The 27,670-nt window shown below is 41.2% G+C and overlaps 1 protein-coding gene across 7 annotated transcripts in view; it reads right to left on the bottom strand.

The window, feature by feature from the left end:
- TNC (tenascin C) overlaps positions 1 to 27,670 on the bottom strand; it is a 94,329-nt gene that overhangs the window by 21,276 nt on the left and 45,383 nt on the right. Inside the window, exons 11-19 of one of the 7 annotated variants that reach the window (XM_064378524.1) lie at positions 22,002 to 22,274; positions 21,155 to 21,427; positions 20,276 to 20,548; positions 17,156 to 17,428; positions 14,588 to 14,860; positions 13,000 to 13,272; positions 6,128 to 6,400; positions 4,296 to 4,568; positions 211 to 333 (exon numbers count right to left, since the gene is read on the bottom strand). In XM_064378524.1, the coding sequence (XP_064234594.1) occupies positions 211 to 333; positions 4,296 to 4,568; positions 6,128 to 6,400; positions 13,000 to 13,272; positions 14,588 to 14,860; positions 17,156 to 17,428; positions 20,276 to 20,548; positions 21,155 to 21,427; positions 22,002 to 22,274 (2,307 nt within the window). The remainder of the gene's footprint in view (positions 1 to 210; positions 334 to 4,295; positions 4,569 to 6,127; positions 6,401 to 12,999; positions 13,273 to 14,587; positions 14,861 to 17,155; positions 17,429 to 20,275; positions 20,549 to 21,154; positions 21,428 to 22,001; positions 22,275 to 27,670) is intronic. The other 6 variants (XM_064378531.1, XM_064378541.1, XM_064378562.1 and 3 more) reach the window with 6 other exon arrangements.

Below are 27,670 nucleotides of genomic sequence, written 5' to 3'. Positions count from 1 at the left end.
CAAATGACCCTTCACATGATAGTTTCTTCTAAGAATCTCATAGCACTTTATGAATGAGGTCTCTTCTCTCCAGATGGTCTTCAAAAATAAAGAATTCATTTTCTTTGGCCATGTTGTTTGGAGGGATGAAAATTGTCAGAGTCTCTTTCAGGAATCCATCCAAACCCGTAACACTCCTCCTCTCCCTCACCCCGCTTCCAAGTCTCCTACCTCCTGTAATGGGCACATAGGTGATTCGGAAGCTCTCCACCTGGGCAGTGGGTGCCCTCCAGCTGACAGTAGCTGAGTTTTCAGTGATGTCCGAGAAAATGACTTCCTTTGGGGAGCCCATGGCTGTCAAGAAGAAAACACAAGAGAAGCCCAGAAACAGTTAACTATCTGGTTCTTCAATGGTTCTTCTTGAATTCCTTATTTAGGAAAACTCAGTGCCTGGAGTTTGTGTCTGAGCCAAGCCTTTAGGATGGAGAATGTGGTAATCTGTGGTTCAGTTGTGACTTGCTAGGACTAATTGTTGTTTCACATCAGATACAGGGCTCAGGGTTGTAGAAGAGTCATTTGGTCTAATTCAAGGGGAGTGATAGCACCATAGCCGACTTCCAAGGAATCAAGAGAGAATGGTTTCCTAGAGTGGAATATGTCCCCCTTTTATTTTTAATTTTTAGCATTTCCTTAAATCTTTGCTTTCTAATTTCTTTTATTAAATAATACCAAGACTTGACAACTGTACAATTCTTTGCAATTTATAAGACTTAATCCTCCTATAGAAACCCCTGAGAAGATGTGGTTGTAGCCATGTTTACAGAGGACAAAACCAAGGTTTCCATGAACATTCTTGTCATGTGATTTTTCGGGGTCCCAGGAGTAGGCAGCAAAGCCAAGCACAGTCTGGAATCCTGGAAATAACATTCACACAAACACTGACCTGGACAAACCCATTCCTAGAACTGGAAGGAGGTCCAAAGCCAAGAGAACAACCTCAGGCCCATCACCAAAGCAAGCGCCTAGTGGACACTGGGTCTACCAGTGAGGAAAGCGATGCCCAGGGGAAGTTTCTGCCTCCCCAAGTACCTCCCCTCAAAACCCAGTTTCATTTGGCTTTTCTCTGTGTATTTTTTGGCTTCCATTTTTGCCCTCTTCAGCTGACCATGCCTACCCAGAGAATTCAGGAAACAATTTTCAGTCTCTAGGGAGCCCGCTTCCTCATCTTTTCCCCTCTCCAACCCACAAGGATTATTACATTCTGAAACCCACAGAAACTCAGCAAGGGTTTTTTTTTTCTTCCCCTTTCTGTATTTTTCTCTCATCCAAGACATCTCCTCCTACAGCTTTCTTCGGTGACCTGGTAGCCACCCCCAGACTCTGTGGCTGCCTGGGTTTTTGCCCTGTTCATGGAAAGTTTCAGAAACCACATGGGTCTCTGGAGCCTGAAAGATCTTAATTGTCCAAATACCACTGAGAGGCTGGGTGACCTGGGGCACGTCCCTTCATTTCTGTGAACCTCAGTTGCTCCATCTGTCCAGAGGGAAAAGTGGTACCCACCCACAGGAATGTTTTGAGGATTAGCAGAGATAATAAATGTGAAACTCCCAGCACAGCATCTGGCATGCAGTCAGAATTCGGTAAATATGATTGCCCTCTATTTTCTTTCCAATATCCCTCTTTCCTCCTTGAGCCATACTAGACTTTAAGGTGTCCCCTAGGAAAGATCAAGATGAGGCCAACTGAGAAAAAAACAAGAGTAAGGTGTATAAACTCAGACAGTGAGGATCTCCCTCTGCCAACCTGGTGTACTCTCACTGTACCTACACCAATGACTGAAAAACTCAGTGGTGTAGGTACATTTTAGTAGGTGTATCTTATGGCCAAACACAATAATATCTAATAAAGTTATGGTGGGTAAAGAAATTCTGCTAAATACTTGACATTCATGATCTTATTAAACCTTGTGGCTGAACTTTGAGTTAAATTCTCTTTTCCAGATGACGGAATTGAGGTAGACCCATGATTAAACTCCAAGGACACTACCCCACGGTTGTTGGCTTGACCACTAGGCAACACCATTTCTCACTGCCCCTTCTACTGCCCTGCGAACTTAGAGCTGGCAGCTTGTGCTAGGGAGAGGTACCTTGTGAGTGAGAGGAGGAACTATAGCAGGGCCTTCTCAGGAGGAAGAAGGATAGAAGATTATAGAGAAGAGCTTACAATGGTTAAGGGAAGAAGAGAGGAGAGGAGAAAGAATGAAAAAAACAAAAGGGGAAATTTATAAACCTGATGAGGTGAGGATAGAAATTAGGCATCTCTTCTGTACTCAAGAGCCTCCTTTCCTGTCTTCTCCTGGTCCTGGAGCACAGGCATGTGGAGACACACACACACACACACACGCTCCTATGTTTGGCTGTAAACTACAAGGCTCTAGAGAAGAAAGTCAAAGAGAGAGCTTTCCAAAAGAGGAGGGTCTGCCTTGCCTTTTTTTGTTGTTCTTTAAAAAAAAATGTAACTTATGATTATTCATTCTATTTTTTGCTTTAGAACTGCAGGGCTTGTAGAATAAAGAAGATCAGCAAAACAAAATCAATGATCAGAAGAAGTAAACTTTGAAGAGCACTGTTTATAAACCAAGGTCAAAATCAAGGCTCTGCCTCTGATCTGGAGTCGTTTTATGGGCAGCCACAGGAAGGAGGAGACTCAGACCTGCATCCCAGGATAGGGTGTCCCTGTTTAATGAGGAACAGGGTTTTTCCTCTTACTAGGTTGCTGCCTAGATTCTAGCATTTTCTCCAAGTCTACAAATACTGATTATAATTTTTCCATTGGTGGTTTCTTGGCACTTGTTAGGTCCTGAAAACTTGACAATATAAAATATCTATCTTTAGACAGAGAGGAGAGGTTTTGGCAAATGTCATGCCTATGCCTGTCAGAGATGGCAAGCAGGTAAATTGGTTGGTTTTCTGTCATCCAGCTTGCTCATTTTTAATAGTGTTAGAATAAGTTGGTCATTGGGTTTTACTCCAAATCTAGCTCTACGACTGCAGAAAAATCACTTCACCATTCTGGGCCTCGGAGTCTTCATGCACAAACAGAAGAGGTTGAGCTACATCATTTCTCAGGTCCCTTTTATTTCTCCTGGTGATTTTGTGGTTCTGTCCCTCGGTTTCCTTTAAAGAAGCTGTCTCCAGCGAATGCCGTATCTCTGCATTTCCCTCAGCTTCATGAATAATTTACTTGTTGGAGGTCTTTCCTTTTCTCTTTAGTCATGTTCATCTTAGTATTATTATTATAAAGAGTCATATTATTACTATTATTATTTGAGATAGAGTCTTGGTCTGTCATCTAGGTGGGAGTGCAGTGGCACGAACACAGCTCACTATAGCCTTGACCTTCTGGGTTTAAGAGATCTTCCTGCCGCAGCTTCCCAAGTAGCTGATACTACAGGTGTGAGGCACTACACCAGGTTAATTTTTTTATTTTTTTGTACAGGCAAGGTATCACTATGTTGCCCAGGCTGGTCTCAAACTCCTGACCTCCAGTGATCCTCCTGGCTCAGCCTTCCAAAATGCTGGTATTACAGGTGTGAGCCATCACCCTGGGCCTAAGAGTCATATTATTAACCATCTTTTTTTTTTTTTTTTGTCTCCTTGAAATAGTTCCTATGGAAAAAGGTGATTAAACTCCAAGGACACTCTAGGTGCCTGTCAGAGTTGTTATGAATTCAAGTAACGTTAGAGAACTTCACAAAGAGTAGCATGTAAATCTTGCTAGCTCTCTCCTTTATCCTTGCTGATCACTGTGCTGAATATTCACATGTAACATTTTATAAATATTAATCTTTATAGGTGGAGGTGCCACTTCTCCATATCTCCCTGGTTGGTGTAGCTCGAACATTTAGCCAGAGAACAAGGAGGTGTATCTCTGGATAAAATATGAGGAGATAATAGATAGAAGGAAGAATCTGTGGAATGTAAAAAAAAGGTGATGATTGTAATGATGATAATGCATTAATGACGATGTGAATAGCTCTCATTTGCGGAACCCTTGCTATGTGCCAGAACTTCCGCTATGGGCTTTACATGAATTATCTCATTTAATCCTCACAACCCCATTAAGTAAATGGCATCATACTTTTTTTGCATAAGGACTTAGCCAAATTGTCTAAGGAAACACAATCTATAATTGAAAGAGCCAGGGTGGGAGTGCCAGCTTGCCTGCACCCAAAGCTCCTGTGATTACCCAGCCCTATGAGAAGAAGACCCTTCGGTCATGACTTTTCTCTATTCTCTCCTGTTTATTTACAGTACCTGTTGTTGCTATAGCACTGACTGGCTGGGATCGCCTTCCTTTGCTTATTCCATAGAGTTCAATTTCGTATTCAGTAGCCTCTCTGAGACCTGTTATGTCCCTGGTACGTTCGGGGGCAAGTAGGGTTATTTCCAGTGGCTCAGACTGCTTTTTGGTATCTCTTATTTTGAGAACAAAATTGTCGAAGACCCCTTCATCAGCTGTCCAGGACAGACGGAAACCGTCTAGGGTGGCATCTGAAACCAGAAGGTTGTCAACTTCCGGTTCGGCTTCTAGAGGGAGAGAGGATGGTGGGAGAAGGAGGAAAGACAACATCATTTACCAGTCCGTGCAATCTTCTCTCCAGTGGGGGTATCAATATGTAGTGATGCCCCAGCTTTCAGAGATACAAGTGTCCTGAGATAACGAAAATAAAATCATTCAACATTAACAAGTCCAGTAGGAGCAGGAGAGGGGAAAGATGGAGTTGAAACATTCAATACAAGTCAAGCATATGCTTGCATATGTGAGTTTTGTCTAAAAGCAATTCTGTAAATCCACATCTGGACTCAGCATCGGCCCCTCCCACATATTATTAAATAAGTTCAAAGGCAGTAACTTGTTTATATTTGCTCTCTGTCTTCCAGTGGCTGAGTGCCCATCCTCTGCAAGACCTTTTTCTTTTCTTTTTGAAAAGACAAATAAACCAGCATTAACGATCTGTAGAGCTGCTCATGATGATACTGCTGATTACATTCCCCTTGAGTCTAACCAAAATGGCTTTAAAAATGTTATGGTCTTTTTGCTTTGTTCTTAGTGCTGTTTCACTAAAGAAGGCTCCTACCCTTGACTTTTTTTTTCCTGCGTTCTTTCTTGCTATTTTATTAGCCGTTAGATAAATGTTCAGATGGTAGAACTGAGATTGGAATCTTTTCTGCTACATACTGTGGACCCAGGGTTTCATCTTATATTGCCTTAACTAGACAAAACTCAATGTCAATGTAGATTTAGAGCTGAGTTTCCCAAAGTGTGCTCAGAGCGTACTATTTCTGTTTGATCCTCTTCCTTAAAAACTATCCATTGTCAAATAAGTTTGGAAAATACTGCCTGTATAAGTACTTCTTGGAGATAATGCATGTTAGGATGTTCTGAGGCTTGCAGTTTAAGATCCTCTTTAACTCAATCTTTCCTAACTTACTTGAACGTGGAATTTCCTCACCAAGTAGGACCTTTGAACATTCTATGGAGCTAGTAATCTCTAGACAGACTTTGAGAAACACAGATTTTCGACTGGTAGAGTTGTTAATTTCTGTAGGAATCATTAGTCTTGAGAATATTATGGATTTAGTCTGTGTTGTAGAATCTCTCTATATTAGTGATTACCAATAAAATAAGTTCACATTTGGTTTTCCAATCATGAGCCCACTGGGTAAGTGTGTTAAGATCACGGTTGAGACTCTGAGATGAAATAGGTTTTAAACACGTTTTTGAAATATACTCATTGGTATATTTCTTTTGAGAAGGCTGAAATGTAGCTGGGGTCCAGCCAGGTTGATCACCAGGGAAGATGATATAAGATAAGCACACAAGAGCTGTGAACAAGACATGGTCTAAAGAATTTTGAATTCAAAGTGGAAATATTTCGACCTTCTCATTTCTGGGGTGAGAGGAGGAAGTGTTCATTAGGTACATATGATAAGAGGGAGTGTGGGGAGAACGTGAAACAGCAGACCACATTTGTGGATTAAGGAGGGAATGTGAACAAAGATGTTAAAGTCATGGCGATCTGGGAGACAGGTTACACAGGAGGGGACCAGGAAGAGGAACGAATGGCTCACTTGATTTGAAATACCTGTAACAATCTCAGCCCTCAAGGGCTTGGTTTGGTGCCCTTGGGTGAAGCCAGAGACCATAACCTCATAGCCAATGCCGGTTATGAGGCCTCTAAGCTCCAGCTTCCTCTGGGTTCCTGAAAGTGTGAATTCCTGGGGGTCCAGCAGCTTCCCAGAATCCACCACCGTTACTAGAAAGCTGTCAAAGGCATTCTCCGATGCCATCCAGGAAACTGTGAACCCGTAGGGATTAATGTCGGAAATGGTTAAGTTTTCCAGAAGGGGCAGAGCCTCTGAAAGAAGGGAGGAGTGAAAATTACTCAGGTTAGCAGCACTGACTCTGTCAGGATAGCACACGTTTCCAAGAACACCAATAGATACCCAACTCCATCATTCAATTTGTGTTATATGCTCAGAAAATGAATATTCAGTAAGAGCTTATTGGGTGCCAGATAGTGTTTTCTTGTGCAATTCTCTTAATAGCCTGTGAAGTAGGTATTATTCTCATTTTACATGTGAGAAAACTGAGTTTCAAAGAGGTTGATTGATTTGGTCAAAGTCACAAGCTAGTAAGGGATAGAGCAAAGTTTTTAGTTGGGTCTGACTCCAAAAGCTATGTAGTTCTCTATACAAACAGGATACATTGTGTTGAATTTGGATCCATTTCTCTACTTCCCACTGCCTTCCGCTTTTTTTTTTTTTTTGCAAGTATAATTTTTTTTCAGTATACTTCATATGTTTCTATCCCTCTTCTAGTGTACATTTTGAGTCAAATTAATGAAGTCAATTAGTACCATATCCTCACAAACTGAAATAAAAAGAGGAGGTAAGTTTTTTGTTTATATGTCAAAGTTAATAGCTCATGGTTATAACCCACTAAGAAAATAAAAGATTTGCTTAATCTTTTGCTGTTTATTTTCCTGGATAAAGTTAGAAAACAAGGACACATCTGGGTCTTAGTAAGCTCTGTCATCATCCCTCCTTTCTTCATTCATTCACCTTCCTTTCTTCACTCACCAAACATGTAGGTCCCAGGCATTCTGATTTCTCAGGTGTTAAAGGGCCTATTCACACATTGGGATATCCAAAAGAAGGGAGTTTATGTTGGCTGTTTCTGTTAATAGTTCCCAATTGACAAAGCTTCACATCATTATCCTAGTTAATCCTCAGAATGATACAGTAAGATGGATATTGCTACCTGCCTTCCAACTCCAATCACATCTAAAAAAATCAGAGATGTTAATGACTTAGCTTAGGTCATACATCTACTAGGTGCCTAAGCTGAGATCCAGCCAGGTCTTCTGACTCCAAGTTCTATGTTCTTTCCATACCCAAAGCCAACCCCAATCAGCGATGGCAATCCTGAGGGATGAGGAGGATTAGTGGAGAAGGTCTAGTATCTCTTTTCTAGTTTTTGTCTATTTTTAACCCATAGTAATGGTAAATGCATTTTTTTTTTTTAATCAGAAGAAAGAAAAGGAGACAGAAATTTCAAAGTTAGCTGCATCTAGTTTAGAGACTTCTTTTTCCATTGCAGCTAAATGGAAACTTTCAAAGAGATAAATCCTCTTGCATTAATTCGTTAATGCTCAGGGTCTAATCCATGAGACGTAAAGAAAAATGTTTAAAAAAGGAGTGTTTGGTGACTGAATTAATGAGGGAATGAATGCCTTCATCCCCTGAATAGAGATCTAAATTTTGCTGTGGCTTGGACTTCCTGTACTTATTTGGAAATACTTGGTGTTTATTCTGAGGCATTTTTTTCCATGTAAAGATTTCCCAATGATCATAATTCTATCAAAGGTGAAGATGAAGTCGTTTGTACTGTGCAAACAATCTTGGTCTGAGAGACAAGGGTATCAAATTCTGTTCCTGGATTTTGTTTAGATAAGTGGCATCTCTCTTTGATAGCTGGCCTCTTTGCACCTCCATGCCATCAAAGCAGTGAATTCCAATGAAACTGAGGGCATTCAGGCTAATTAGTCAATCATGGGCTTGTTATTTAAGAGTTCCTCCTATTTCATTTTTTTCTTTTTTAATATGCTTCTCTTAAAATGCAATCTTTTCACATGGTGGATTAGCTGAGACAATGCTGTAACTGGATCTAGGATTCTCAAGACCAGCTCTCTCAGCTTCCCTTTCTTCTGTTACGTGGGAGGTCCTGCAGGCAGCTACAAGCAATAGCCTGATGGGATCTGTGGCCATTTCTCCCCTCCTGAGCAGTGAGAATCTCATCTTGTTCCTCCTTGTCTCACTCCCTTAAGAAATTACCGTGTTCTGCATTTGAAGACTCGTCTGAATGATTTAATTCACATTAGGTAACTGGATAGGAAAAAATAATCACTTTTTAATCTTATATTAAAACACATCCAATGTTCTCTTAAAAAGGAGAGGGAATTCACGATTGCATAGGTCTATTGTTCTATCTAGGCTTATTGGTTATTTTTAAGAAAGCCACTTTCCCAATAATGTTGGGAGATGGTAGGAAGACCATAGCGTCTATAAAATACCTACTGGATGCTAGGCAGTTAAATTTCATCCACTCCGTTTAATCTATGAGACAAGGCTTCCAGAAGTACCTGTGGTATCCTCTCTCCATGCATAAGGAAATTAGGGTTCAAATAAGTTAAGAACTTGTCAAAGTTATGTAACTAAAAGCCTGAGGTTTAGAAATCACATAAGTTTGATCTCAAAATCCTCACTCTTCCAGGATGCCATGTTGCCTATAATTAAATATTTAATTGTACTAATTAATATGTCTTAGTTATGGCAATTTAGACCCTGGGAGAGACCTGGTTTAATGTGAAAAATCAGATGGCAAAGTCTGTCTTCTGAAGATTACCATTAATGCAAAGCAAGAGACTTCTAAATATTGTCTGAGGCTTTTTGGGCTAGAAATTTAGTAAACTGACACCATGTGCAGCCTTTGCCTTTGCAGTCTCGGCTGCCACCATTTAGCAGCATTTGCCAAACTGAACACTGGCAAATGTTCAAGAAGTCAAGTTTAATGAATGGGTAGGGCTTAATTAAACTTGGAATTTATCTGCCATCTGAGGGTGAACCTTCATCAATCTACTGTATTGTCAATTTTAAGAAGAATTATTTTTTAAAGAAAGGGATGGTTATGCTTTTGGGGCACATACATGAACTGCCTTACCTCACATGATTTATGAGCAGAATTTCTATCTTAGGCCTTTACTAACTTAGGATTCACTTTTTAGGCAGAATCTCTAAACTGTGGATAAAACAGCCAATAAAACTGGGCACAAAAAAACCTAAAAGCTTTCTACAACTCTTGAGAACATTGTCTCCACTTCCTAAGGGTAGCTGTGAAAGACCTCTCTTTTGTAATAGTATCTGCCTTCTCTTTACTTAGAAGTTTACATGTATTATCTTGGCTATCGTGAATAATGTATTGTAACCTGTGTCAATCAATGGATGAATGGATAAAAAAAAGTGTGTGTGCGTGCATATATATTTATATAATTTATAAATATATTCTGTGTGTGTGCATGTATATATATCTATATCTATATAGATATAGATATATAAAATGGAATACTTCATAGCCTTGAAAAAGAAAATTCTTTCATTTTCAATAACATGGTTGAACCTGGAGGACATTGTACAGAGTAAAATAATCCAGGCACAGAAAGACAAATACTGCATGATCTCATGTGTAATCTAAGAAAGCTGAACATATAGAAGCACAGAGTAGAATGGTAGTTACCAGCAACTGAGTTTGGGGAGATGAAGAAAGGGGAGATGTTGGTCAAGTTCAGTTAGACAGAAGGAATAAGTTTTAGTGATCTATTGCACAGCATGGTGACTGGCCATAGTTAATAATAACATATTGAAGACTTCAAAATTGCTAAAAGAGTAGATTTTAAATATTCTCACAGCAAAAAAAAAAAAAAAAGTAGGTGAGGTGATTGATATGTTAATTAGGTTGATTTAATCATTCCACAATGTATGTGTATTGCAAAACAACACATTATTCTCCATAAATATACACAATTATTATTTGTCCATCAAAAATAAAAGAGTGTACATTTGGAGTGAAGAGTGTATTTTGGTTGAATTTTCCTTTAAGATGACTTATCTCTTTTTCTCCCTGTGTTAGAGTTTTAAACAGGCAAGTGAGAACTTCTGATTGAGTACCTGTAACAACAAAGGCAGTGACGGGTCTGGTGGGGTCCCCAGCCCAGGTGGTCCCTGCCACACTGATGTCATAGCCAGTGTTCTCCACCAAGCCTGTGACGTGAGCTTGCTTTGCATCTCCTGATACTGTCAATTGCTGGGACTCATGCAGTGAGTGAGTGTCACTCACATTGATAACAATCTTTGCAAAAAGCCCAGCTTGAGTAGTCCATGACATGTTGAAGCTGTTTGGAGTAATATTGCTAAGAATTAGCGTGCCCAACTGTGGCTCTGGCTCTAAAGGAGAAGGAACATGGGTAGAAAGAAAGAGAGAGACATTATTAGAGGAAGCAGATTTCTCCAGAATGTAGCCATTGAACATGAAAGCACTGATATCTCCAAATATATGCAGAAGAGGTAGTATGTTAGGCTGTGTCTACACCTGCACTGAATATGATGGGAGAGAATATATTGCTTTCTCTGTGGGCATAGATTTGTGTTCTTTTTCTAATTTTTTATTTTTATTTTTTAGATTTGTGCTCTTTTAAAGCATAGACACCACCATTTGCTAGTCATGTATGAAGAAGAGAAGACAAGCCATTAGAGTGGTAGATCAGAATAATGTGAAGGGTATTAAGGCTACATTTTCTAAAGTTTGTAATGGGAATACAAGCCCTGTAAGATGTTCCAAGAAAAGACAGCTTTATGATTAAGTATGCATGGTAAACACTGAATATTGTATCTTACCATAGAGATTCACAAGGCGGGTTTGCATTTTAAAGGCTCTGACAGGCTGCTTCTGTAAATAAACCTATTTCATTTTCTTTAGCCAATAATTTCATAAACTTACTGATCAATGCATACACTATCTGAGGAATATTCTTCGAACATCTCAAGGAGCTGGTGTTCCAGTGAACATGCTTTAGAAAATGCTTCTTTGGAGTTTCCTTATTTAGTATTCTTTTTAGTATCTATTGGTTGCACAAATTAAAGGCTAATATCCATATAAGAAAATTTTTTTACAGTATTTAATGTGCATTGTAGAAAAATCTATATTTCACTCTTTAATACCATAAAGGTGAAGGTGGCTTCCATTAGAAATTCCTGGTGAATACAAAAGTGAAAGAACAACTTGAAGTTAGGCATTAAATTTTCTGCTTAGGAAACTCACTTATTGGATAATTTGGACAGACAGATGGTTTCCCTGGGGTGATATATCTCTTTTCTGTTAAAATCTGGACATTCAGTTTTGAGAGCAACTCATTTAATGTTAAGAGGCCTATATGGCTAGATGTTTATGGGGCTGGTCTCCTAAATGCTCATTTATCAAATAAAACTAATTTTAAAATAAGTACAACCCAGATTGTACTTTAGAGAGTACTGAAGGATTCAGATATTAAGATCAGGATTTAGGGTTGGGAAGAGGCACACTAAGGTCTTGGGAGTTATTTTGCTTCAGCTCCAAAATTTGGAGGAAAGAAGGGGCTCATTTTGATAAACTTTATCTGCACAATTGTACAGCATAACTCGATGCAATAAAATCTCTAAGAACAAAAAGGATTTGGTTTAGAAGCAGTATACAGCCATTAGCATTGACTTAGGATTTCCTACTTATCGATTAGTTTGAGAAGGTAACAATGCAATTGTTTTCAGCTATAACCTCAACAAATTCCCTCAATCACACAAAAGGTAAAAATCTTCCAAGTGGAACTCTGTTATTTCCCTATATTTTGCTGTAGAAGCAATCTCCTAAATTAAGGATGCATGCTAGAATTCTTTTCATGCTATCAGACAGACTGTCAATGCCAACAGATTCATCATGCAGGACTGAGACTTAGATTCTTGAGGTCAGCTTTACCTCCAGCTGTCTCTCAAAGGGTGCAACCAAGCTGAGAAATGAGATGCAAGAAAAAACAGAGAAAGATAGTGGTAGTTAGGGTATGGTCAGTGTTCCATGCAAAATGAGAGGCATTTTTCTCCCACCACTTCTAACCTTCTGAAATGATTCCTTGACATGGTAGCTGCTTCCAGGAAAGAGAAACATTTTCAAAAATTTAATGCTATGAATATTCACCACATGCACCAAGATTTAGACAAGATGATGGCTGGAGAGAAGAGCCTGAGACTTTGTGACAGCTGTGAGTGACAAAACATGCTTGACAAAGTACATGTCAAAAAAAAGGATAGTCTTCAGACAAAAATCTCAAGAACAAAATAAGACCACTGGGTCCTCTCATGCAGTTGTTGATTTGTGATTCAGTGTCTGTTCTCAGCATACTCAGCTCAGGGCACCCTTATTTTTAAAAAATTCTGCTGGAGAGAAAGAGAGTGTAGATCTTTCTGACCAAGGCAGCAGAAATGGCATGCACATACCTCTTTGAACATGACATATGCAAACTTTGATTAGAAAGACCACAGGAAGATGATAATGGGTGGGACTGGAAAAGATTATTCAAGATCAGAGGAAAGGATGGTTTAGAAATTCAACCAGAGCAAGTCAGGTTAACTCTATACAAACAAACAGAACGACTCCAGATGTGAATGGATATTTAGGAAAAAGAGGTTGACACTGAAATTCTTTAATTTGGGGTGAGAGTTATTCTAAAGCTTTAAAGCTTTTATTTGGATGGTTCTATCAAATTTGAGAAGGATTGGGAGCAACTAGGAGGATGAAAAGTGGGTAACGAGTGATTTTTTGAATGCTATTCAGAGGAAGTTCAATGAAGAGTGAAGAAGCTATAATAGGAAATACCTGTGGTTGCTTGGACCATCAGGGTCTGAGCACGATGCCCGCCAATCAGCCCATGAAGGTGGGCAGTGTAATTAGAAGAAGCTTTGAGGTTGTTGATGACAGAGCTGCGAGACACCCCAGGCACAGAGAGCACCATGGTCTCCTGGGGTTGATCAGAGTTACTGACTTCTATAAGAAAACTATCAAAGGCAGACTCCTGAGCTTCCCACGAGATGGACACACTGCCCCAGGTCATGTTTGAGACAGTGAAGTGGCTAAGAAGAGGTTCGGCTACTAAAGCAAGGAAAAAAAAAAAGAAAGTGTGTCAATTTAAAACACCATTATAGAGTCAAAATCAAAACGCATAAGACTAAATCCATAAATTTTTAGACTTTACCCTTTGTTAATAGTAAAATAATTTGTCCTTTGTTGAAAATCAGTTTGAGCCATGAGAAATAAGCATATATGTTTGCCTAATTTTCTCCTCCAGGATTTTTTATACTTGAATCTGGCTAAGATAGGAACTGGATAATGTTGGCTCTCTGCCTTATCTGTGGACCACCTGATGACAATTTGTAGCCTCATGTAGAATAAGGACAGACCCTCCCTCAACCATGGGTGACCTAAATGACAGGCAATTTTGATGCTACAATGTCAACACTTTTCTTGGATTTCCCAGACTATGAGTCCCCTTTTTGTAAACTATAAGGAAATATTCTCCTGTGTTTGTTTTGTTTTTTTTTCTAGTTTGTGATTTCTTCATTACCTCTCAAGAGAAGGCACAGTCTAAAATGTGCTAAGAATATTATTTTGAATGTACGTGGCTCCCCTTTCTAAATTCACTTAGAGTTCTCTTTTACTGCATGGCAAAGAGCATCTGACTTAGTGCACATCTCACAGATACCACAAATTTAAAGTGAGAGCACATCATTCTTTTTTAAAACTAAGTCCCTTGTTTGAAACACAACTATTCTACTTTTATTTTTGCAGTCTATCATTCACTATTCTGTGGGCAAGACAGCATGGACTGGTCTTCTAGAGGTGATGTTGGAACTAAAATGGTCTGAATGGCATGGTTGCCTCCTGCACTCATCTGATAAGTAATCTTTGCTGTTTCTCTTTATTTTCCCAATTGGGGAAAAAAAAACCAACACCATAAACACAATTATTAAATCATTAGGATATTTGGGTATTGCAAGGTCAAAGAGATGAGGAAGACAAAGACACTAAGCTAATATAAAAAAATATTTATAAGACCTCTTTGACTGAGGCAGACATCTTTCAAAGTCAAGAACAGCTCTTCTTATATAGCTTTTTAGTTATCAGAGGTTAGAATTCTTTTCTTAGGTTCCATATGGCAACCTAGACTGAACTGCATTTTATGCTGTAAATATCCTGGTCAGCGATAAATCAGGCAGGTGACTTTATGGCAATCCATTATTTGGGCTGCTGTTGGAAAAGAGTTATGTTAAACAGCACTCCAGCCTAGCACCATGGAAGAGTTAGTGCCCTGTGGGTTGTACAGCAATGGGCGAGGAGAAGGAGTGGCTTCACCCTGCAAAGAAGACTGTGGAGAGAGTGTGTTAGAAATGGGAGAATGCACATGTACCTGTCGTGGCTGTGGCACTGATGGTTTTGGTCCGGATGCTGGGAGCAAGTCCAGAGAGGTAGACAATAAAATCAGTACTAGGGGGCAGCCCTGAGATATGGGCAGTTCGTTCAGCACCAGAGATATTATATTCTGCAGTCTCCAGCAACCTATTGGAATCAATAATTTCAATGGTAAAGGTCTCGAAGATCCCATCGGTAGCTGTCCAGGAGAGATTGAAGCTCTCGGGAGTTATGTCAGAAACATTTAAGTTTCCAATTTCAGGTTCTTTGGCTGAAAAAGGAAGAGGTGGGGGAGAAGAAACAAATAAATGTGAGTTAATTATTTGGCTCTTTTAAGATTGGGGTTGTTAATGGAACCATTGCTGGGTAGAGAGATCTGATAGTTCAGGGCTATGATGGAAGAAGCAATGTTGCCAATTAGTGCCAAAGAGAGAGAAAAAGCAGTTTTGTTAAAAGAAAAATTAGAAAAAAAGAAGGTAAGGGTATGGCAATTAGATTTCTGTACATGCAGTTGCCACATGCAATCAGGCCCTAGCCAAGAAGATGCGCTGAATGATCGTATCAGGAACTGTTGCACATCAGCCGCTCATGCCTCTGGGGGCCCTACCTCAGAGTTGCTGGCCACCAGTCAAAAGATATGAGTCCTGGCAGCTTCCACTCTCTTGAATTGGATTAAGGAGACCAAGATTACGTGGATGCCTCCCACAGACATTCTTTGCTTTGAAGGAGCTCCCATCTATTCAAATGAAGGCTAAATAATTCTGATGCCATTAGCCTCCCAAGGTGGTAACTTGAGACTCCTGATTTTGTGACTTAATGGGAATTATCAATTTCTCAGTGTAATTCTTGGTATTTTTTTTATACTTCAGACAAGGACCAGCCAGTCATTCTCGTATTTTGTTGAAATAGCGTGTCCTCGCTTAACTGCTGCTAGGCTGGTCAAAAAGGCTAGTACTGCATTGCCAACCAAGAGGTCTAAACCAAGACAAGGCAGTTTAGGTCATCCCTTTCAATAACAAGTAACATTTTGTCTTGGAGATGGTCCTGCCAGTGTTTTCCCCAGCCACAAGAATAAAATGTGCAGAGGGCAGGTAGGAGCAGGGTTTGAAAAGCTAGTACTGTCTCTTTAGCAAGAAAGAAGGCTCCTGGTCTCTGAGATCCTTCTAATAGATTTGTTGAGATACAGATCAGATGGGATTAGGGTCCTTCCCGCCCATAGGCCAATTCATCAGTGGCAAGAATGTCGCTATTGTTAAGAAGAAAAACATACACACATAAAAATACTGAGGACATCCAAACCACAAGATCTGCAGGAAAGATCAGAAGTGGTGGCTGATTACTTTGCCTTCTGGGAAGGGATGATTTATGGATGTCAGATAAAAGATTCCTGGGTGCTTTCAGAGTAGCCTCAGCTGCAAATTCTAGACATTTCAGGGTCACTGTCAGGCAGTGGTTTATGTTTATGTTTAATAAGTGAAATGACTGAGGTTAAAATGCAGAGCTATGCTCTTGCTAGATTCAATTGGGATATACAGGTATGCATTAGAGTTTACTTGCAATAATTATTTTAAAAGGGGGAAGTCATATGCAAAATGAAACAATAGTCTCTACCGAGCTTCAAACCCATGGAGGCACATAATAAAGATGAGCAATGGAAAACAGTGCCAGGGGAAGGCTGCCGACTTTAGCAGGCTCCTGGGAAACACTGAAGCCTTGTAACAGGGGTAGAGCGACGAGTAAACAGTAATGCACCCTCCTGGGTCTGGGGCTGGGAGTTTGCCATCCAAAGGCCAACAATCCAGAGAGAAAGTCAATTAAAAGAGCTAAAAGGGTATCAGCTCTTTGACATTCATAGCCCGGGACATTCCTTGTTCCAAAAGCTGCTGTGTGTACTTGTGCTAATGAATGGCTTTCTCTTTGGTACAGTCGCCAGTCATAATTGTGTAATTTCTTTTTTTTCTTATGGTCTAGCTATTTGCTAATTTGATGTTCTAACAATGACTCAGTATCTGAGAGAATTGCCTGGAGGAGGGTAATTCAGTTCTCTTATTATACTGGGTGCATTTTAAAGAAACATTTCTTAAAGGCAAGAACCACAGTACCCATATCCTTGAGGGCTTTAGAGATAGGAAAGCACCATTTCCAACTAGCAAAGGACTCTCTAAAGTAAATAATCTGTGCTCCACCAGAACTCATATACACAGAGTGGGGCTTTGAGTTAGACCCAAGCACTGGAGAAGTGAATTAAAACCATCTGGCTGATTTCTGAGACAAAAATTCATCATTCAGAAAAGATGTAGAATCAGCCAGGTAAAGTATGAAAGGTGGGGCAGGTGGGGGGTGGAGCTGGAGATCAGAAAGGGCAACATCTGCATCATTCACCATCCACATGGCAAAGGCATGGGGACAAAGGAAGCCCACAGGGAGGTCTCTGAGCATGCACAGCCGGCCACTGAAAGGCACATGGACAGGATTCAGTTATGGCGAGATGCTGACTCTGCGCATGATCTCTAGGAGAGGAAAAAAAGAACCTTGGGGAGAAAGCATTGTCAGGGAGAGAAAGTACCTGTGAAGGCCTCAGCAGAGAGCACTGGCGTTCTATAGCCCTGGATCACCCCATAGATGGAGACTCTATAAGGTGTGGCAGCCTTGAGGCCCGGGATGTCCACAGCCCGGAGGCTGCCAGGCACTGTGAGGTTCTGGACTGCCTCCACCTTGTTGACCTCCTGCACCTGGATGACAAAGTGCTCATAGGCCTGGTCAGCTGCGGTCCAGTTGAGTCTGAGGCCATCCCAGCCAACCTCAGATGTGGCTAAATCTCCCAGCTGTGGGAGCTCTTCTGAAGAAGGATAGAAAGGTATTTGTCAGTTCTGCAAACCAAAAATGAGGAAACCAAACATCCCACAGCCCAACTCTAGGAAAGAGAGAAAGGGGAAAGATAAATTTTTTAAAAATTTAATTCTTGGTCTCTGAGCATTTGCAATTTGAACTGTGGCTCTCCGGCCACAGCTCTCTTCAGGAGTTGAAAATGGCCAGAAAGGTGAACATCTGCCTGGTTCATCCTTGAGATGGCAAAGACATCTGCACCAATGCACAACCCACTGGGAGCATGTATTACCAGCAGCTGAAGTTCACATGGAAAAGTAGGATTGTGGGTCAGGGTAAGAGAAATGGGAATAGTTAGAAGTGCAGACGTTGGAGGCAGGTGGTCCTTGATTAGAATCCCAACACTAGCATTTGCTGCTGCATAATCTTGGGCATGCCACTGAGCTTCTCTCTGAGCCACCCTCTCTTCACCTTTAAATGGAGCTTATGGTGCTGTTTCCTGGGATTGCGTGATGATTCAATGGTGATATTGATCAACTTCTTAGTAACATACTGATACATGTCGAGGACCAATAAGTCGCAACTTGGTAAATTTATCATTGTTCGAGTGTGTTCCCTTGGAATTTCTTACTCGGGGGGAAATGCCTGCTTTATTTCATTATTTGTAAATAGATTATCTCATCACTAGCCACTGGCTACCTGCCTGGGTTTATAAAGTGTGTGCTGTCTCAGCTGTGAACAAGTATGATGTTTTTTCTTTGGTCTTTTATCAGCTTTCAGGGATCAAAGGTTATGTTCTGGGTTCTCAGCTTGCTTCTGTTTCACCTTTTTCTATTTGTACTTTGTGTCTAAATGAAGAATGGCTGTATCACGGAGCAAGGCTCTTTGTGTGCAATGAATGTGCCTACTTTTAATTAAAAGAGAGCATGTTTTTCTCAGTAAATTGTGCAGAACAGAACCCACTATTAGTGTTTCTACAATGTAGAAAGAAATTTAATGTAGTTGTTATTGGTGATTGGAAAAGTTAGGATTTAGGATTTGGAAAAACCCACTGCTTTGTGGGATACTCCTCAGGGTTAAATGAAATCTCCCAGCCACTGTTTTGAAGGCTGAGGTGGCCATGGGTTAGAAGTTAGGGAGGAAACTATCTGCAGAGATTTCAACCAAAAAAAAAAAAAAAAAAAAAAAAAAGGTGGGGGAAAGATAGATACTTGTTCTTGGGTATCCAAGGATTCAGTGCATTGTGAGAGTCTGAGCAACTTCTTCCATTTAAGAAGGGCTGTTTTCGAATGGTGTTTCACATAGATCTGGGGCTTTTCTAGAAGAACTGTGTTGAGAACATGGATGGAGGTATCCCCCCTTCCTTCCAGGTTCACTAAGAATAGCTGTTCATTATCTGTCACATAGCAGGGTTCCTTAGAAGATGTCATAAAGCAGTTGTACTGCTAAAGACAAAAGTTTGTGGACTGTAGATGAAGAGAATGAGCATCTTGCCCACAGGCCACACCTGTCTCAAAGGTCCTTTTTGCTCTTGTTTGATCAGAAGATATTCCAGGAAAACAGGAATATGACCTGGCCCCCTGATTTTTGGAATTGTGTTTAGTTTCTAGCAACCATCAAGTTTATTTGTTATATATAAGCAAGGACATTTTTTTTTTAATGGGTGATTTGGATTTCATTATCAAAAGGCAGGATATGTAGAGTGGGGCACGAGCTTAGGGCTCAGCATAGAAACCCTATTACCAAAAAGTTGGCCTTTTTCCCCACAGCCCTTTTTGAAGCTATTTCTAGAAACCTCATATACAGCACATAGTTTTCTATAACAGATGGAGCAGAACATTTTGGTGGAAAATTGAGAGGAATTGTTTTTCCTTCCCAAACTGAATGAAAAGCATTGAAGTCGAAGGTGGCTGTCCTTTCTTGGACATGTCCCTACTTTGAGTATCTGTTAAGGAGAGTCTTCGATAGTTTCAGCAGAAGCTAACTGTATCACTTCCAAAGGTTATTACGTAGAGATCTGCCTATCAGTTGGGTGTTAGTTGGTGGCTCTGAGGCTAGTCATAAGGTTTTCCTAGAAAGTTCTGATCTTATTTTTGTGCCACAGCCCTCATGTCTGCGCTATTTTAAAAATCATGACTGTTGCTGAATGATAAATTTAGCTATTTGCTGTTCAATATTTACTACATGATGGGTAGGCACTTTGCTAAGCATTGACATTCATTTGCTCTTTTACTGCTCGTGACAGTTTTCTGAAGTAGGGTTATCATTGCTGATTTAAAGATGAAAAGAGTAGGCTCAGGGGTGTAAAGAAATATGCCCAAGAATAGAGGCAGGGTACACTGGCTCATGCCTGTAATCCCAGCACTTTGGGAGGTCAACGTGAGTGGATTGCTTGAGCCCAGGAGTTCGAGGCCACCCTGGGCAACACGGTGAAACTCCATCTCTACAAAAAAATACAAAAAACTTAGCTGAGTGTGGTGGCTCACACCTGTGGTCGAGAGAATCACTTGAGCCTAGGCTGCAGTGAGCTGTGGTCACACCGATGCATTCCAGCCTGGGCAAAAGAATGAGACCCTGACTCAAAAGAAAAGAAAATACAGAGCATAAATACACTATATATAAGTATATATTTGTGTGTGTGTGTGTGTATGTGTATATATAGCTATAGAGCTATATCTATATATACACATATTCCCAAGACTATTTAGCCAGTGAGGTAGAATTCCAACATGGACCCTCCTGAGTTCATGCTGTCTGCCAACAACATTGAGGTAGAATTCTGCCACATGCGAGAATTTTCACTATTTCAATGGCATGCTGGCTCCTATCATGTCTCAGATCTGGAAGGAGGATCATATACCTGTGATGACCTCTACAGCAAGGGGTCGAGTGCTGTGGCCCCTGACCTCGCCGTGCAGGGTGATTGTGTAAGGAGTGCCGGCCCTGAGGCCTGGGATTTCCACGGAGCGTAGGCTGCCAGGAATGGTGAGATTGTGAGCCTCTTCTACCTGGTCAGCCTCTTGGACCTGAATGATAAACCGGTCATAGGTTCCATCTGGCGTGGTCCAATTCAGTCTGAGAGCATCCCAGCTAACCTCAGTCACTGTGAGGTTTCCCATCTCTGGAACCTCCTCTGCATTAGGACACAGAGTTGCTGAGTTACTTAAAAAGGCAATTGCACTCTTGGATTCAGGTGAGATGGCATTTTGGCTAAGGTTGGGATGAGTCGTCTGGTTAGTGTTGATTACAGATGCATGATTTACAGCAGGTGTTGAGCACACTCAAATTGTTGGCACTAAAACCAGGGTTTTTCTATTCAGCCTTTGGGAATGAAAAGTAGTTTTAGGAATTGTTCACAATTTCTATTCTTGACATACAAATAGGGCTATGGGGAGTCCTTTGGTGTTCTTAAAATGAACTCATGAGCTCAGAGCTATTTTTTCTTCACTTACAGGTTGGGCTTTCCAACTTTTTTGATATTGTGACTGAAACTTACTTTGAAAGAAAAGTCACCTCTCACTTTTTTAAAGGAAGAGCAGGTGGAATTTTCCATGGAACTGGGCTACAACTAGGACTTAGCCAAATAAGGGATGTGACATTTAGGAAGAACCAGAGATGATTCACTGGTATTTCCCCAATGTTGTAGGAGCTGATCCCAGTTTAGAGCAAGATAGTGCTTTGATTCTTCCTGAGCAGAGATAAAGGGGAGGAAGTGAATTAATGAGTTAGTCTAGAATACCTGTCAAGACTTCAACAGAGAGAGGGGTTGTGCTGAAGTCCTGAGTGACTCCGTGAATGGTGATGGTATAATGAGTGGCTGCTTTGAGCCCAGGCAGGTCCGTGGACCTCAGTCCTCCTGGGACCGTGAGGTTCTGGGCTGCCTCTGCTGTGTCAGCCTCCTGCACCTGAATGAAAAAGTACTCATAGGCCCCTTCCGGAGCAGTCCAGTTGAGTTTGAGGGCGTCCCAGCCCACCTTGTCCACCACAACCTCTCCCAAATTGGGAGTTTCCCCTGGAGAAGGACAAAGAACTAGTTTAGTGATCAAATCCCACAACAAGGTCCAGGGAATCTTTAACACAAGAAAAAGTTTTGTATTACTTAAAAAATGTGACTTTCTTTGCATAAACATAAACATGCATCATGCAACACTTTAACGTTTAGAAATAGAGCAAAGAGAGGGAGGCATGGGAAAATGTTTTTTTTTTTTTTTTAAATCTTAAAGAATTGCCTTAACCCTCAGTAGATGAGAGAATTTTGTGATTTTGTTTCTCTTTCGTATAAAGTGCCTTAATGTCCCTTAACAGGAGGGAGGCTGTTTATGGAGTTAAAGGTCCTCTCCACGGGAGCTGTGTGTTTATTCCCTCAGGTTGAGCTCTGTACAACTCCCAGGGGTGTCATTCATGTGGAGTGAAGCATCAAAGGTGGCCTTGGGGGCGTGTAGCCTGATGGCCTCATGTCACAATTAAACCCCATAGACATAACTAGTGGGAGAACATGTCCATTCCAAAGCTAGTTGTGTCTAACGATTCACTGGCAGTTTCCTGCTGGGAAAAATAGAAGCTATAAATAGAAAGGGAAGAGATACCTGTGGAGGCCTCAGCAGAGAGCACCGGTGTTCTATAGCCCTCGATCACCCCATAGATGGAGACTCTATAAGGTGTGGCAGCCTTGAGGCCTGGGATGTCCACAGCCCGGAGGCTGCCAGGCACTGTGAGGTTCTGGGCTGCCTCCACCTTGTTGACCTCCTGCACCTGAATGACAAAGTGCTCATAGGCCTGGTCAGCTGCGGTCCAGTTGAGTCTGAGGCCATCCCAGCCAACCTGAGTCACGGTGAGGTTTTCCACTTCAGGGGCTTGTTCTGAATAATGACAGAGATGGGGTCAGTTAAACTATTCCTCAGAAAGTTTTGCTTCTGAGAACCTAGGAATGGCAAGCTCGATGCCACATCTACAGGCCACTGCAGCCCAAATGTTGTGTTTTGCTCACTGCCTCCTCTACCAATGCTTTCCCTATTAAAACATTAGCAGGACAACAATGTAATATTTCTTTTGCAGCTGGGTGCGGTGGCTCACACCTATAATCCCAGCACTTTGGGAGGCTGAGGCGGGCAGATCATTTGAGGTCAGGAGTTCAAGACCAGCCTGGCCAACATGGTGAAACCCCGTCTCTACTGAAAATACAAAAATTAGCTGGGTGTGAAGGTGGGTGCCTGTTGTCCCAGCTACTCAGGACGCTGTGGCAGGAGAATCGCTTAAACCCAGGAGGCGGAGGCTGCAGTGAGCTTGGATGGCACCACTTCACCCCAGCCTGGGTGACAGAGTGAGACCCCATCTCAAAAAACAAAAAATTTTGCCTTCTTGAATATTTGGGTTTTTCTCTTGGAAATGGTATTTTCCTGTTGGTCAGTGTCCTGCAGATTTAGACAACTGTATGTCTGTTAGCAATATTCTGAGCTTCAGTTTTCATTTTGGAATGTCTTGCATCATAAGAGAGTGGCCCTCAGTTATTCTGGGGGTCTTGGTTTGAGCTGTCTAACCTTCTGTATTTTGAGACAGTTGGTTCCTCTTAGATTCCCTTCTTTTTGTGAGGCTGAGGGGTGGATCACCTGAGGTCAGGAGTTCAAGACCAGCCCGGCTGACATAGTGAAACCCTGTCTCTACTAAAAATACAAAAGTTAGGTGGGTGTGGTGGCAGGCACCTGTAATCCCAGCTATTCGAGAGGCTGAGTTAGGAGAATCACTTGAACTCAGGAGGCGGGGGTTGCAGTGAGCCAAGATTGAGCCACTGTACTCCAGCCTGGGTAACATAGCAAGACTCCATCTCAAAAAAAAAAAAAAAAAAACTTCTCCTCTTTTTTGTGCTGCCTTAATATCCTCTGGGAGGTCTGTTTTATAGTTTATATTGGGATTTTGTCAGTTTCTAGGGTCTAAATCATTTACACAGATCATATTAGTAAAGATTAGAGACGCTTTGAAAAACTGTTCCTTATTAGAAAAAAAGAAAGAAGCCCTGGGAGAAGCAGATCTTATGAAGCTCAAGGAAAACCGAATGTACCCTCTTCATTCATCTCCTGAATGCATGAAATTCCCTAAAAACTCACTGGTCTGAACTTGACTTATGGGACAAAATTTGCCCAGGGCTGAGCTTAAGTGGACTTTGCATAACTTAGGAAGGAAAGTATTTCTCTGAAAATGGATCTTGTAAACTAGAGAGTAGAAACTGCCTTTAAATCATTTAAGAGAACAAATTGTTTTTTAATTTGTACTTCACATTGCTGCTATTTCAAATGAGCCCTGTGTGACCATTAGAGTAGGCTTCTAACTTGAAAATCTTAGCTTGGAATTTGATTGAGGATATCCTTTCAGAGGAGAAAACATTTCTTTACTAGAATTGATTTAACTCAGACGTTTCCAAGTTCTGGGGAACATTCTTCCTACTTGTTTCATATTGTCAGAGCATATGCTCTTTCAAATTTTGTTTGATCGAGAACAGAGGTCCACAAACTGTTAGCTGAGGCCCACATCTGGCCTGCTGCTTATTTTGGTAGTCAGCAAGCTAACAACCGTTTTTTACTTTTTTACATGGTTGGGAAATGAATCCAAAGAAGAATATTATTTCGTGGTGCATGCAAGTCATATAAAATTCCAATTATGGTGCCACAGATAAAGTTTTATTATAGCATAGCCATGTCTGTTCACTTGTATATTATTGATGGCTGCTTTTGTGTTACAAAAGTACAATTGAATAATTGTGATGGAAACTGCCTGGTCCGTAAAGTCTAAAATATTTACCATCTGGCCCTTTACGGAAAAGTTTGCAATACTTGATCTTGAATGCCAGTATACAGACTCTTCTTTAACCCCAACTCATGTCCTGAAGCTTATACCTGAGGCTCTGAAGTGGTTCTTAACCACCTAAACATGACCTCTATGAGAAAAGGAGGACCCCAAACTCCAAGCGACGTATCTAGATTTAGGAAAAGAAAGGAGGTGTCAACTACCTTTAATTTTGCTGGGCCTTGTGAGGTCAGAAACAGGGCCCCCTGATATAGTGATTATACTCCTGACCTTGGGATTTAAGCACAACTAAAACTCAAGAGCATGTCCTTCTCAAATATTCCGGCAGAAAGAGATATAGGACAAAAACAGAGCTAAGTGAAAATGAAATCAATCCTATGTCTTTTTAGCTCCCCTTCTTATCCCACTGTCCTGTTTTTGTTCCTCTGCTGTCCACCTGTCAGGCGCTAATCTATCATTGACAGTGTACCCCTTCGTGTGAATTAAGTTACTGTCTTTCCTCTGCAGGTGTCTTTTAATCCTTATCTTGTGACATAATAATATGTGATATAGAACATATTTTTTTCCATGAAAGAAATTTTAAATGCAGCTTGTAAGTGATATTGAGAAAGTTACCTTACTGGGGTGGGGGGAATGTGATTGTGGATTGCCCATTAAACTGTGACAAGAGATGGATGGAGGGAAGATGCATGTTGGAAAAAGTGTCTTCCTGATGAGAATCATATCTCTTTGAATCAGGTTTCTAATATGACTCTGACACTTTTATCTAATGGTCCCCACATCCTGTTAAATCTGTTCATATAGTTGATAGAGTGATTTTTTTTTAACATAATGTCATCTTGTTCAGTAAATAGTATCAGTGATGGCGTTGGTACTTCTGCTAACACTTTTGACTATTTCTCTACTTTTTTTTTTGTTGTTGTTGGTAGGCAAATCAAGAAAGAGCATTGGTTTATAACTCAGAGAGGCAGTACTGTGGCCATGTCAGTAGAGAATGCTATCGGTGCCCCGCCCAGATCCCTTTATTAAATAAATGCTAGCTAAATAAGTAAAAGGTACAGCTTCCACAAATAAAATCAGTAGCTAAAGAGAGAGGGGTTCAGAATTATGAACGAAGGGGGAATATTATGAATAAAAATACGGTAGACAATAGTTGAGGTGAGGACCAAGCAGCTTCACATAAATGCTGGCTCCACATTTCAACAGCAAATGACACACTGTGGACTTACTGCCCTAGCAGCCAAGTGTTTCCATTATAGATTCCACACTGAATTTCTTGGCATTTCTTTATGAAAAGGCTGTTGTCTTTTTCTTACAGCTGTGCACTGGAATCTACCCTCTAAACAATGTCAGTGGGCCTGGGAAATCAGAATTTTGAAATCCCATTGCTGTGCTCCTGGTGGGTTGAGCAGCTGGTCTGGAGGAATTTCTGGCAGCGCCAACTTAAAACCTTTAGATGGTTACCATGTTCTCGATGCTAATTACCAAGTGCTGGCTTTATGAGGAACCCACTTCAGTGTCCACTTATGGGAGAAAGGATGATTCTCCCTCAGTGGGGGGATGGTCACATCCAAGCCTGACAACCCCAAGGGGTATATTAAATGTGGCTTTCCTGTCATCTCTCAGAAATAAGACAATTGGAATGAGAAGCCCTGGCTGCCTTTAAAACTTTCAGTGATTTCTTTGTAACTGTCAAGAACCAAGCCACTTTGCAGATGTCCCTGATGATTTCTCTAGCCTCCTATCCTACTATTTTCCCACTCTATCATCTAGCAGGACTTTAGAGCTTGCAGTTCACTAAGGTAAAATTTTTCGTGTCTTTCAGCTTTTCAGATGCTATTCCTCCTGCTGGAAATGTCATTACTCTTTCTCCACTTGCCCAACCCCTTTTCTTTTTCAGAACTCAACAAAGCATCAGTTCTTCCAAAAAGCCTTCTCCAACGCTCTTCATTCCCTTTGCTTAGGTATGCTCCTGTGGCCTCCCACAAATCCCTCTAAAACAGATAAGCTACAGTGTTACAATTTTGGTTTTGGTTCCCTCTCTTATAGCAACGTGCACCATTTCTTGAGAGGAGAAGCTGTTTCTTTCTATTCTATACACAGCATCGACCGACCCACAGTGGGTATGAAATAAACATTTGTTGGATGGATAAATATTTGAATAAACTTCAGTATGCCCTGTGAGAAAATCAAAATAGCAAATCAGAGCAGAATCTTCTTTATTACTTGTAGCTATGGCTAAAAACAAAATTCCATCTCTCCTCTTCCAAAATTTTTGAGAGTTACTGGGATGTCACTGTCAAAGCTTATGCTGCTATGAAAAGATGCTTTGCTGGGTTTGTGCTTCTACCTGTCACCCCTGCCTCCAGTTGTTTACAACATGCAGCAAATTCATGGCTTTGACCTTAAGCAGGGTGTAGTTGTGTTTATGAGAGTACAAAAGCAGAGAGAAAAAGGGAGATAGAGGAGAGAAGAGAGGAGAAGGGAGGAAGGAGAGAGGAGGAGAATAGTGGGGAAGAGAGGGAAAGAGAAGGGAGGGAATGCGAAAGGAGGAGAGGGAAGGATGACTGATACACATTAATTTTTTTAAATGCCAACAGACAGTACCTTTCTTTTTTCCCTCCCTCTGTTTTTTCCTCCTCCCCCCCTCCTTCCCTCCTTCTGTTTCTTTCCTTCCTCCCATTCCTTCCTTTCCTTTACTTCCATCCATTCCTCCCTTTTTTTTACTTCCATACATCCCTCCTTCCCTTCCTTCCTTTTCTTCCTTCCCTACCCAGATTAAGCTAAATTTAAGACTTTCTAAGGGAACGATTTTCCATCCCTTATTCCTTAAGGAAAGAATTGGGCTGTGAATGCAGAGGTAGAAGGGAAGAATCAGGAGGTTCAATGGAAATGCTGACTCTGGAGTAGCCAGGGTCCCCAAACACTTCTGAAGCTCATACCACTCACTTGTCTGTTTTCAGGGCACTGGGATGTTGCAGTAGATAAAGGAGTCAGTTGTTACATTCTGGCCACTGATGGGGACTTAGGCCATAGATACTATGGTAGGCCAACACTTGCATAATATCAAGGCAGATAAATGTCACAAGGAACTCTAGAGCAGCATGAAGGGGTAGATCAGGATGGGGGTGCTTTTTAGGCTGGTGGTCAGAGAAGCTCTTGTTCTGGGTCACACCTGAGCTGCTGAGTGAAATGAGGGAGCATGCCATGGGAAGCACTGGGAGAAGAGTGGTATCCAGGGAGCAGGAGCAGCACACACCAAGACCTGAGGGTGGGAGCAGGCTCAGTGAGCTTAAGGAACAGTGCAAAGGCCAAAGAGGCCACAGTGCAGTGAGCAAGGGCATGAGTGGCAGGACTGACATCAGAGAATGGGCCAGCGGGGCCAGATTCTGTAGGGCCCTGTAACCCATGGCTGGGTCTTTGGGCAAGAGGTGCAATTGGTGACCAGGTTATGCAT

This window comes from Aotus nancymaae, unplaced genomic scaffold (genome assembly GCF_030222135.1).
Source record: "Aotus nancymaae isolate 86718 unplaced genomic scaffold, 86718_ANA_hifiasm-v0.15.2.pri h1tg000003l, whole genome shotgun sequence".
Taxonomy (NCBI): Eukaryota; Metazoa; Chordata; class Mammalia; order Primates; family Aotidae; genus Aotus; species Aotus nancymaae.
The sequence above is the reverse complement of the archived record's forward strand: the minus strand, read 5'-3'. Positions and strand labels throughout refer to the sequence as shown.